General features: G+C 43.0%; 1 protein-coding gene across 3 annotated transcripts in view; it reads left to right on the top strand.

The window, feature by feature from the left end:
• Positions 1-7,057, top strand: part of sgf29 (SAGA complex associated factor 29) — a 28,823-nt gene extending 21,766 nt beyond the window's left edge. For all 3 annotated transcript variants that reach the window (XM_067233134.1, XM_067233136.1, XM_067233135.1), the window contains exon 10: positions 6,602-7,057. In XM_067233134.1, coding sequence (XP_067089235.1) covers positions 6,602-6,718 — 117 coding nt within the window. In that variant the 3' untranslated portion in view covers positions 6,719-7,057. The remainder of the gene's footprint in view (positions 1-6,601) is intronic.
• The last annotated feature ends 6,012 nt before the right edge of the window (positions 7,058-13,069 follow it).

Below are 13,069 nucleotides of genomic sequence, written 5' to 3'. Positions count from 1 at the left end.
GGAAACAGTAGTCTACTATTTCACTGAAATATTAGCATCATGACATTAGCCTGTGTTGCCCGGGCAACACATACTACAGTGGTCTATGATGTATCTGTTTTCAATCGTTAAAATAAACATTCCTCACATATACATTTTCGTTGTAGGATTTATTCTGACATTAGTAAACGATTTGTTGGTGAAATTACCATTACCTGTGGTTTCAAACCAGTCTAGCTCACTGCAACTGTAGCTTACGCGAGACACACTACAAAAACATCTAGCTACAGTACACAGCTGTTTAGGAAGTCAAACGGCGACAGAAAATGTTCGGCACTCCCCTTACTTAAATCAAAAGTCTATCTAACTACTAACCTGAACTTCATTGCCACAGCCTAAACGTTGTCAATCTGTTCATGAAAATAATTAATTTCAGCCTAAACCGTACAAAGGAACGTTAAATCCAATTCAACCAACGCAATCGCTACCAAGACGAACACAGCAGTAGTCTACTACTGTACCGTAGTAGTACAATTTACCGGGGCAGCTTCTCTACACAGGGCTATATCGCATTTTGCGTTGCTACTGACAATGATCGCTACCAATGAGCTTTTTATGAATGAGCGATTTTCCACTAAATAAATGTCAAGCTTATTTACTTTTTGTGGGGCATATTTTCAGTTAGCAGATGGTACTGTTTGAATCGCGATTCCATCTTCTACTGCCGGGTAACGTCGTAGAATAATCTTCAAAGGGGTTGTTTATTCATGAATGAATGCAATATGAGTAGGCTAAATGCCTGAAAATATCATGAGAAGGGAAAAACTTAAAATGACGTTTAAGTCATAGAGATTAGGTAAATTTTTACACCGGTCTGCCAAATGTATTCGTTTTGATTCAACGATGAGGCTGCCTCTTGCAGGGGAAATGAGAAGACATCTATTTCATTCTACACTTCACTCGTATTTTCAGTTGTAAATGAGCAGCAAAAAAATCTATGTATTCTTTATAAATAATAAGTATGCATTTTTATATAAAATATACTGAAATATCAGTTGTAAAAATGTCATTCAAAAACGGACCCCTGTGCAACCGACGCAAGCAAGCACACCCTACAATTTCCCCAGAAATTGTACCCTCTCTAGTTATTATTATTATTTATTTTTTATTTTTTTGCCCCCCTAAAACTCAGTCAATATTTGGCCTACATAGACAACGTAGGTGTCAAAAGTTTTGTCTTGGTAGCGATTGAGTTGCTTCTATTGGAATTTACGTTCCGTTGCATGGTTTAAGCTTCAGTTAAGTTTTTGTGGCGAAAAGTGAAGCTAACGGTGGCTAATTTGCTAGCCACAGTCACTGACGTTACTAACGTCACTGCGTCACTAACGTCACTAAAACACGCGTGACTACCTTTGCCAGAACATTCGTTTAGCATCTGTTAACTTGGGGGATAGCTAGGCTAACTATAGCTTTACTGCAAGGCAGCTGCAGAAACGCCACAAGAAAAGAAGCCAGGGTGATAACTATTTACTCATTTTACTTTGTGATATGACACACAATTGTGATGTGTAATGTACAATATAAGCTGATATTATTAAGGAAGTACATCTACTTTCGGAAACAGTAGTCTACCATTTCACTGAAGTATTAGCATCATGACATTAGCCTGTGTTTCCCGGGCAACACATACTACAGTGGTCTATGATGTAGCGTTATCTGTTTTCAATCGTTTTTTCAATTCCTCAAATATACATTTTTGTTGTAGGATTTATTCTGACATTAGAAAACGATTTGTTGGTGAAATTACCATTACCTGTGGTTTCAAACCAGTGTAGCTCACTGCAACGCTGTAGCCTCCCCGAGACACTAGTGTGAGTAGCTAACAAAAACTCCTCAGCTGTTCAAGTCAAACGGCGACAGAACATGTTCGGCACTCCCCTTACTCAAGTCTTTCAATAGTTGAAACAATCTGACTACTAACCTGAACTTCATTGCCACAGCCTAAACTTTGTCAATCTGTTCATGAAAATAATTAATTTCAGCCTAAACCGTACAACGGAACGTTAAATCGAATTCAACCAACGCAATCGCTACCAAGACGAACACAGCAGTAGTCTAGTACTGTACTGTAGTAGTAGAATTTACCGGGGCAGCTTCTCCACACAGGGCTATATCGCATTTTGCGTTGTTACTGACAATGATCGCTACCAGTGAGCTTTTTATGAATGAGCAATTTTCCACTAAATAAATGTCAAGCTTATTTACGTTTTGGGGGCATATTTTCAGTTAGCAGATGGTACCGTTTGAATCGCGATTCCATCTTCTACTGCCGGGGAACGTCGTAGAATAATCTTCAAAGGGGTTGTTTATTCATGAATGAATGCAATATGAGTAGGCTAAATGCCTGAAAATATCATGAGAAGGGAAAAACTTAAAATGACGTTTAAATCATAGAGATTAGGTCAATTTTTACACCGGTCTGCACTAATGTCACGAAAACACGCGTGACTACCTTTGGCAGAACATTCGTTTCGCATCTGTTAACTTGGGGGATAGCTAGGCTAACTATAGCTTTACTGCAAGGCAGCTGCAGAAACGCCACAAGAAAAGAGGCCAGGGTGATAACTATTTACTCATTTTACTTTGTGATATGACACACAATTGTGATGTGTAATGTACAATATAAGCTGATATTATTAAGGAAGTACATCTACTTTCGGAAACAGTAGTCTACTATTTCACTGAATCATGACATTAGCCTGTGTTGCCCGGGCAACACATACTACAGTGGTCTATGATGTATCTGTTTTCAATCGTTAAAATAAACATTCCTCACATATACATTTTCGTTATATGATTTATTCTGACATTAGTAAACGATTTGTTGGTGAAATTACCATTACCTGTGGTTTCAAACCAGTGTAGCTCACTGCAACGCTGTAGCCTACCCGAGACACTAGTGTGAGTAGCTAACAAAAACTCCTCAGCTGTTCAAGTCAAACGGTGACAGAACATGTTCGGCACTCCCCTTACTCAAAAGTCTTTCAATAGTTGAAACAATCTGACTACTAACCTGAACTTCATTGCCACAGCCTAAACGTTGTCAATCTGTTCATGAAAATAATTAATTTCAGCCTAAACCGTACAACGGAACGTTAAATCCAATTCAACCAACGCAATCGCTACCAAGACGAACACAGCAGTAGTCTAGTACTGTACTGTAGTAGTAGAATTTACCGGGGCAGCTTCTCCACACAGGGCTATATCGCATTTTGCGTTGTTACTGACAATGATCGCTACCAGTGAGCTTTTTATGAATGAGCGATTTTCCACTAAATAAATGTCAAGCTTATTTACGTTTTTGGGGGCATATTTTCAGTTAGCAGATGGTACTGTTTGAATTGCGATTCTATCTTCTGCCGGTAAAGTCGTAGAATAATCTTCAAAGGGGGTTCTTTATTAATGAATGAATGCAATATGAGTAGGCTAAATGCCTGAAAATATCACGAGAAGGGACAACTTAAAAGGACGTTTAAGTCGTAGAGATTAGGTCAATTTTTACACCGGTCTGCCAAATGTATTCGTTTTGATTCAGCCTGTCAGCTGCCTCTTGCAGGGGAAATGAGAAGACATCATATTTCATTCGACACTTCACTCGTATTTTGAGTTGTAAATGAGCAGCAAAAAAAAGATGCTTTTAAATCTATGTAATCTTTATAAATAATAAGTAGGCCCGATGCATTTTTATATAAAATATACAGACCCCTGTGCAACCGACGCAAGCAAGCACACCCTTCAATTTCCCCAGAAATTGTATCCTCTCTAGTTAATGCTGATTTGCAAGGAATGCAAGAACAGCTAGATAGCGAAAACACCTAGACTGTAGGCATGTAAGCTAGTTTAGCTTGCTAACGCAAGAGCATACGTAGAATGTGTGATGATTTAGAATCAGAATCAGAATGGGTTTTATTCGCCATGAAAGTTTGCACAGACAAGGAATTTGCTTTGGCAGGAAGGTGCAAACATTAAACATATTGGAATCTAAAATTTAAATATGAGGACTAACTATACTAAGGGCATAACTAGCAATACTAAGTGGAATTAGAATACAATTAAACTATACAATAAAATATAAGTTGCCGTAATTTACAATATAAAAATACAAATGGTACAAGATTGTGTAGTGCAGTGCAAAAAGCAGTGTGTTTTAAGGACATTAAGTCATGAAGTCAGTGTGAACCCTTGGCCTTGTTGAAGAGGCCAACAGCGGAAGGGAAGAAACTGCCAATATAGTTTGGTTTCTAAACTGTAACGTTACCCACCTAAGTCGATCCCGTTTGCTGAAGTGGAAACAACTAACGTTATCATTGTTGGAATTGTAGGTTAAAGAGGATATCGTAAGGCCGGAGACGCTTGGTGTTTGTCCCCGGCTTGGGAAACCCAATTCAAGTTACTCAGTTATTCAGTTTATCATTACTATAATATGGATTTTAACCATAGTAGACATAGTATGTAAACCAATCACTCAGAGGCTCCGGTAAATTCCTTCAGAGCGTGGAGATCCACCGTAAGTGACTCAGAGGCCTTAAGTTAAAACCTACTTCAAAAGTCTATGTTTATAATCAGTATTAGCCGCATCAACCAGACTAGATCAAAGTTTTCACCGCCGTAGCGTGATAGATACGTTTCAAGGAGAACAAGTAACTTCAAATGCACAATAATAGTTTATTATCTAAATAGTAAGATAATCAATACAATGATAATGAAATATCATCAACTACAAAACATACCTTCAGAGCAATGGTTAACAAAGGTATTCACAATGAAGACTAGGCGCCTAACGCACCGGAGCTGTATCGTAAACAGAACTCAAAGTTAGTGGTAAAAACGTATTCCTATATACACCCAAACCTGACTAAAATGGGGACACCGGTCATATGACTGAAAAGTTGTCTAACGCATACAAATTCAAATTGGATCATTAATCAAGGCTGCAGTAGACCAAGTGGTGCCCTTGCAAGACAAGGGAATATGTTAAACACATGTTGGTCTGCTGCAAGCACAAACACTCTAAACCTTGTAAATGTACATGTTACAGCAATACAATTATTTCTAGAATGTAATACATAAAATAAGAAACAAAATCATATCAAACATGACATTAAAGCTGTTTAGAACAATATTTACAATAACACAACTTTTAATGATAATTTCAGAGTCTTCCTCGGTCCACCTTCCTCTTCAACTGTTGAGACCACCTTTCCAGAGGTGTGTCATGAAGGTGTGATTGTCATTTTAGCATTCATGCAAATCAACGACTGTCCCAGACGAGTGTCTGGGTGACCAGTGACAAAGGGGCTGGCAAAACAGCCCTACAGAATGCTGCTTCAGCATTCCAAGTGTTCTTTGAATCTTTATTCAACTTCTTCATATTCTTCTTCTTCTTCTATTTCTTCCTTGATACCTTTCAGTACCTTCAAATCTTCAGCTATTAAAACCGTTCAGCTATCAAAAAATTCAGCAGTTTCAGGCTATGACTTTTCAGCTTTCTACCCCTAATGTTTGAATTAATATAAATCAATATTCATAATATTTTTAACATGGTTTTCCAATGGAGTTTTAACTTTTTAAAACGTCTTCAACTTCCAAATCCTTCTTCTTCCTCAATCTTCGTTTTTTCCCGGGACAATTTCACATGAAGCACCAGGGGGCATAGAACAGCACCGGGGCCATTTTCAGCCCAACCAATGTTACATACCCTATTCGGAGACCTTAAGGAACAGTGTGAAATACCCCAAAAAAACAGTCAATGACCCCTTTAAATGTTTTGGTCTTTTGTAAGTTGTGTAAGCAACCACAGCTATAACACTACATAACATCAAACTTGAGAACACACATGCAGTCTTCTCATCCCGAATGTCAGTTTCGGAATTATAGTTTGCTATTTTGTCTAAACGTATTACGCTGTCTGTTGAAGCGTGCTTTCTGATATTACTGATGCACTTCCAGTTATATTAACTTTTCTCAATTTCCTTGTGTGTTCATTTAAGACATTATATTTGATCTATGAATGATTGTTATGCACTTTAAACAAAGTTTTCAATGAAAAATGCAATGTTTGATTTGGTTTATATTTGCTCATTGTGCTCTCTTGTGGGCTTAGAAGGCTAAGTAATTCTCTTTTCACTTTAACATAAAGTAATGTCTTAATAATTCTAATATCATTTGCATAATACTATTATTTATGTAAGAGATTCGAATTTAGTTTGTCAGCCATTTCGACAGCTCTAGTCTCTAATGTAAAAACATAGGCATGATGACATACAGCTTCAGTTTGTGTTTCTGCCTCAACTTACATTTACATTTAGTCATTTAGCAGATGCTCTTATCCAGAGCGACTTACAGTAAGTACAGGGACATTCCCCCCGAGGCAAGTAAGGTGAAGTGCCTTGCTCAAGGACACAACGTAATTTTGCACGGCCGGGAATCGAACCAACAACCTTCTGATTACTAGCCCAACTCCCTAATCGCTCAGCCATCTGACCCCTCTAACTTTGAATGTATTTTAAAAATGAAGCAGTGATTGTTCTCATCCTAACCTCTTAACAACGTCTTGTTCCAGCCCCAGGACGATTACTCTGTCTTGTTTGAGGACACGTCCTATGCAGACGGATACTCCCCTCCCCTGAATGTGGCCCAGCGCTATGTGGTGGCCTGCAAAGAGAACAAGAAGAAGTAATGGATGGAAAACAAGGGAAATGGAGGGGAAAACTAGCTCTAATGCAAGGGACTTTGATGAGGCATATGAAAACATTTTTTCTGAGTGATTACTCTTTCTATCAAAATAACACTAGATTAAATTGTCATATTAAGTTAGGAAAAGTTATTTAAATGAAATGGTGCCATACAAAGTCAGGCTTTGTGGGGTCTTCCACACATTCATTCAACCATTTTAGCAGAGGTTTTGGAAAGCGTTATATTTAATATGTACAGACTTTCAGGGACATTAAAGGAAACAATGGAGGATGCTGTGACAAAGTATAAAAAATCATAAAATAAAAGTTTTCATTTCTCATGAGTTGCTTACGTTAAGTTGAACTGATACATCTGGTGTTCTTGAATGTTTTGAGCTTGGGTAGATTGATAATGACATTTGTCTTTCAACTTTATTTTAATACAGACAGTTGGACAGCAAAGCATACTGATCATCTTAATAGTTGTAATGCCCACAAAGGTGCACACCCTATCTGACACAGTATTGAAACAGATTTCAAAATATGCCAAATGCAGTGGTGGGCCATCAGGGCCAGCAAGGCCTTCTCTGCTGGCCTAAACATACTCAGTGTTACGCACTACCCCCGTTAGGGAGGGGAGGCTATGCCTCGCTGCTCAAGGACCCCCAGCGATCATAAAAAGAGGCGCAGAGTCGTGGGTGCGAGCAAGGACACAGAGTTTTACCGTTTACCCAAGGGGCATTTATTTTGCCGCGGTAATAGTAGAGAGAAGGGGCAGGACGGGATTAAAGCCAAGAAGGTAAAATACATAAAATCCCACCCTCTTACCTGTCCTAGCTACCTAACATAATACTCACTAACTGGCGCTCGAACAGAACGCCCTAACCAAAATACACGGGGTGGTCCGCCCAGATCTAACCTAATGTGTTTAGACAAGGAAGTTACCCTACGGGTGATGTAAGCCCAGGGCATCTTGCCTAACACTCAAGGTGCTTCCCCTCCTCCCAAGACCAAACACAGAGAGAGAGACATCAAAAAGCCCCCGGACGAAACAGTGGCACAGATATACAGCTGGAGGGATGATGGGATTGGATGATGGAAACAGGAACCATCTGGACATGATAACGGGAAGTAGGAGTTATTGATGAGTGGTGATGAGGGTGATTGGCGCCACCTGTACAGAAAAGACACACAGAGCCAAAACAAACACGACAGGACTGGGGGACGTAACACTCAAAAAGTTATATAAAGTAAATAAAATTATTCTTCATAATTTTCGGACATCTTAATGTCATTCAATAAATACATAGACATAAAAATAAAAAAAATCTTAATAGTCTGTTCTCTTCATGTCATATTATATCCACTTGTGAAAGAGTGTGCCCGAGCGGTTGTTTCGGTCAGAGGTGAAGAATACACGCAGGCACAGCAGGATTTCCATGAAACGAAATAGGCTTTAATTTGAATCATAATTACTCCCTTTATTTACCTGGGCGATACCATATGACGTGCGTCACAATCAATTAACATGCTCATCCAGTTTTCCCCCTTGAACACCATATTGACATGACACATTTCACACATACATTATGTCTTTATCACGCAATTCCATAAAATCACTTCATACATTAGTTCTTTAACCCTTGTTTTATCTTCGGGTCATTCTGACCCATCAGTCATTGTGACCCACCGTCGTATTGCGACAACTTTACCGCATACAAAAACAAAGTGAGGAATTTTCTTTTAACTGTCGGGCTGTCTCACACCCCCCACATTGTGAAGGTTAAAGAAGGTTACCCTTCTTTTGAAAAACAATTGAACGTGCTGTATCTAACCAACTGTCAAACTTTCTCTCTCAGAACAACATGCTTGACCCCAACCAATCGGGCTTCAAGACTGGCCACTCCACAGAGACTGCCCTCCTTTCAGTCACCACTGCCCTCCAGTCTGCCAGAGCGGCTTCCAGGTCATCCGTCATCATTCTGCTGGACCTTTCTGCAGCGTTTGATACGGTTAACCACCAGATCCTGCTCTCCAGACTTTCTGAGATTGGCATCACTGGCACTGCACTCCAGTGGATCTCATCCTACCTGTTGGGAAGATCCTACCAGGTCTCCTGGGGAGGCAAACTGTCAGGCCCTCGCCAGCTCTCCACTGGTGTCCCACAGGGCTCCGTCCTTGGACCCCTCCTCTTCTCTCTGTACACCACCTCACTTGGACCAATCATCACCTCCCATGGCTTCTCCTACCACTGCTACGCTGACGACACGCAGCTGTACCTGTCGTTCCCCCCGACCGATCCGGGGATCTCAGCTAGGATTGAGGCCTGCCTCACAGACATCTCTGCCTGGATGACCGAGCACCACCTCCAGCTGAACCTCGCCAATACAGAACTTCTCATCATCCCGGCTAAACCCTCCATCTCCCATGATCTCTCAATCACCCTGGGATCTGCGACGGTGACCCCTTCATCCTCTGCCAGGAACCTTGGGGTTACCATGGACGAAGAGCTCTCCCTCACGGCCCACATTGCTGCAGTCTCCCGGTCGTGTAGATTCACCCTCTACAACATCCGGAAGATCAGGAGATACCTGTCTGAGCACTCCACCCAGCTGCTAGTCCAAGCACTTGTCCTCTCCAAGTTGGACTATTGCAACTCTCTGCTCGCTGGTCTCCCAGGTCTCCCATGTGCAACCCACCCTCTTCAGAGGATTCAGAACGCAGCGGCCCGCCTGGTCTACAATCTACCAAGATGCTCCCATGTTACCCCGCTCCTCATCTCTCTCCACTGGCTACCTATCATGGCCTGTATCAGATTCAAGACCCTGGTACTGACCTTCCGAGCAGTTAACGGGGACTGAACCCGTCTACATCAAGTCTCTCCTGCAGCCTTACACCCCCACCCGTCACCTACGGTCTTCTTCAGACAACCGCCTGGTGGTCCCACCGCTCAAGACCGCCCGGTCCCAACACAAGCTCTTCTCCTGTCTGGCCCCCCAGTGGTGGAATCAACTCCCCACCTCCATCAGAGACACTGACTGTCTCTCCACCTTCAAGAAAAGGCTCAAGACGCACTTGTTCCGGGAGTACAATGGTACTTAGGAATGGTTCGCTTGACCCGATGTTAGTTTCCTCAAGGATCACAATGGCTCTTGCTTAGAGACTTGCTGCTCTTGTGGTTAGTGGTAACTGATTTAAATTGTTGTACTTGCTGTGATATATTGTTTTTATTATTGTTGCTTGCTTTTTCCACAGGTTACTTTGGTTGTTCACAATGTGTGCTTCATGTTTTGGCTACTCGCAATGTTTTTGTGGCTATCTTGTTGTTATGATCAGTGACCTATGCACTTTGTAAAGCTCTCTCTTGGAAGACGCTTTGGATAAAGCGTCTGCTAAATGAATAAATGTAAATGTAAAAGAAAATGCTATTTATTTGTTTTTGTATTGGGTAAAATTGGGTAAACACAACAATGGTTCGTTGTGAACCTTTGGGTCATGTGACCCGACGGCAGCACAAGGGTTAAACCACTGAGCACCCCTGCTCCCCGGATCGCTTTCCGCCCCCGGTGCGCAAAATACACATAACCACCTTCCGCGCCCTGCACCCTGGTTTGCTCCCACCTTACTGGCAGACACGGCAACAGGGAAGGACACCGCTACACCTGTTGAAACTCGTCAGTTCCGTGAAATCGTCCAAGAGCCACCAATTTATGTTTTTGCGTTCTGTCACAACTTGGTTGAGCTACTGACAGTTAAAATAATGCATAATGACAGTTTGTATGATTCGAAATGGTTATTTATTATCACACTAGCATTTAATTATCACGGCAAACAATTACACTGCACTGAACTGTAAGTAAAGTACAAAAAAGTTAAAATAACAAAACCTGCAAATTCACAAAACTTGTGAACGAATATCATTCACGTCTTACTAAACCTAGTCACGCAAAAGTAAATTAGGTAAACAAATACTTTCTGTTTCCTCTTCTGAGCCTATGCAGGTCACGTGAAAAATGATCCAAAGACGAAAGTAGTAACGAATTGTTCACCTCCGTGTCTTCAATCAACCTTCCATCTGGCACCTCTGAGAGTCGGAATTTATCTGACACCCTCCATCCCGTCAGGCCGAATGCTTCTGAAAGTCGTGCCAGTCCTACTACATAACTCCAAGTCAATGGAAATCTTTGCAGTCCTGGATGACGGGGCTCAGCGGACCATTATCCTACCTACTGCTGTACAGCAGCTCCAGTTAGCTGGCATGCAGGAGAGCCTTGCCCTCCCGCATACTGTATGACCTGACATTACTCACCTCAGTGGATCCAGGGTTACCTTTGAGATTTCCCTCAAAGATAATCCAGGGAAGCGCTATAAGGTCCAGGGAGCCTTCACCACTTCGGGCCTGGACTTGGTGGAGCAGAACTACCCAGTCCAGACGCTCCAGACACGGCATGCTCATCTGCGGAAGATTCCACTTCACCCCTTCCACAATGCACAACCTCTAGTGCTAATAGGGTCAGATCACGTTCACCTTATCACTGCCATTGAGCCGGTGCGTGAAGGGGCCAAAGGCGGCCCCATAGCCATCCACACCGCCCTCGGGTGGGTTCTACAAGGTGCTGATGGGTGTAACCCAAACCTTGGAGCCTCAGTGCCTCTTCCTTTCTGTAGCCAGTCCGGATGATCTCCTTTACCGAAACGTCGAGAGATTGTGGCAGCTCGATGTCCTCCCTTATCGAAGCGAGAAGGTGTTTACCCGCTCCAGAGAGGATCAGGAGACTATACACCTTCTTGAGGACAGAACTCAGCGGGTCGACGTCAGGGGAGTTCAACGTTATGCTACTCCTCTGCTGCACAAGTCAGGTGTACCCAAGATGAAAAGTTCCATCCAGTCAGTCACAGCTAACCTGAGTAGCACAGAAAAATGACTCAAGAAAGTCCCAGAGGAAGCGGCTGTCTATTCAGCAGAGATTGCCAAGCTTGCCCAAGCAGGATACATCACCAAGCTACAGCCTGAGAAGGTAGATCAGTCAGTAGAGTCTTGGTACCTTCCTCATCACTTGGTACACCACAACAGCAAACCAGGACTGGTCTTCAACTGCTCATTCCAATACCAGGGAATGTCGCTAAATGAGCAACTGCGGCCGGGGCCCACCTTGGGCCCATCCCTGCTAGGAGTTCTCCTGCGATTCGACAGAACCAGGTTGCTATCAGTGGGGATATCCGGGGAATGTTTCACCAGGTCCGTCTGAGGCCTGAGGACAAACCCCTTCTCAGATTCATCTGGAGAGACCTGCGTAGCGAGGACCCACCTGATGTGTATGAAAGGCAGGTGTTGCCATTTGGTACAACGTGTAGTCCCTACTGTGCCATTTTTGCTTTGCAAATGCACGCTTGACATTACCAGGACAGTAATCCTGACTTCCACCGTCAGTGGAGCAAGGCTTCTATGTGGACAACTGCCTCGAGAGCCTTCCCAACATACCTGCCGCCAAGGATCGAGTGGACCAACTATGCAGCCTACTGACAGAGGGAGGGTTTGAGCCATGGCAGTGGGCCAGTAACCGTACAGAGGTAGTAGCTCATCTAACTACAGAGGCAAGGTCAGTCGCTACAGACCAATGGCTAGTTCAGAACAGAACCGACCCACTGGAACCTGCTCTAGGCTTCAGGTGGAACTGCGCAGAAGACACTCTTAGTTTTCATCACTGGCCCATGGAGCTTTCAGCACTGACAATGAGAAAGGCCTACCAGGTTTTAGCCAGTCAGTATGATCCTCTGGGGTTTATGGTGCCATTTACCACACGGGCCAAGGTGCTCATTCAGCAGCTATAGTGAAAGAGAAGAGACTGGGATGATCCTGACTTGCCTCTGGATCTCCGAAATGCATGGAGCGCCTGGGAGTCTGAGCTATGGCACCTCAGTACAATATCCATCTCGCGCTGCTACTTACCTGCTCCTGATGATGGTGCAAATCTGCAGTATGACCTCCACGTGTTCTGCGACGCATCAGAACGGGCCTATGGCGCAGTAGCCTACCTGACAGTACAAAGGGAAGGCGCTGTCGACACATCATTCGTGATGGGTAGGTCAAGGGTCACCCCAAAACGACAGTAATCAATCCCTCGCCTGGAGCTCTGTGCTGCGCTAGCTGGTGGAGACGGAGATGACGCTTACCCTAAGCCGGACGACACTGGACTGATTCCACGACAGTCCTTGATAGGCTCCAATCAGATTCCTTCCGTTTTAAGGTGTTTGTTGGAACACGCATGTCAGAAATCCAGGAGTTGTTGGATATACGCGCTTGGCGCTATGTCGACACAGAACAACCCAGCTGACGACATAACCCGGGGCAAACC

The sequence above is a fragment of the Osmerus mordax genome, chromosome 3, assembly GCF_038355195.1.
Source record: "Osmerus mordax isolate fOsmMor3 chromosome 3, fOsmMor3.pri, whole genome shotgun sequence".
NCBI classification, from domain to species: domain Eukaryota; kingdom Metazoa; phylum Chordata; class Actinopteri; order Osmeriformes; family Osmeridae; genus Osmerus; species Osmerus mordax.
This window is presented reverse-complemented; position numbering and strand designations above follow the sequence as displayed.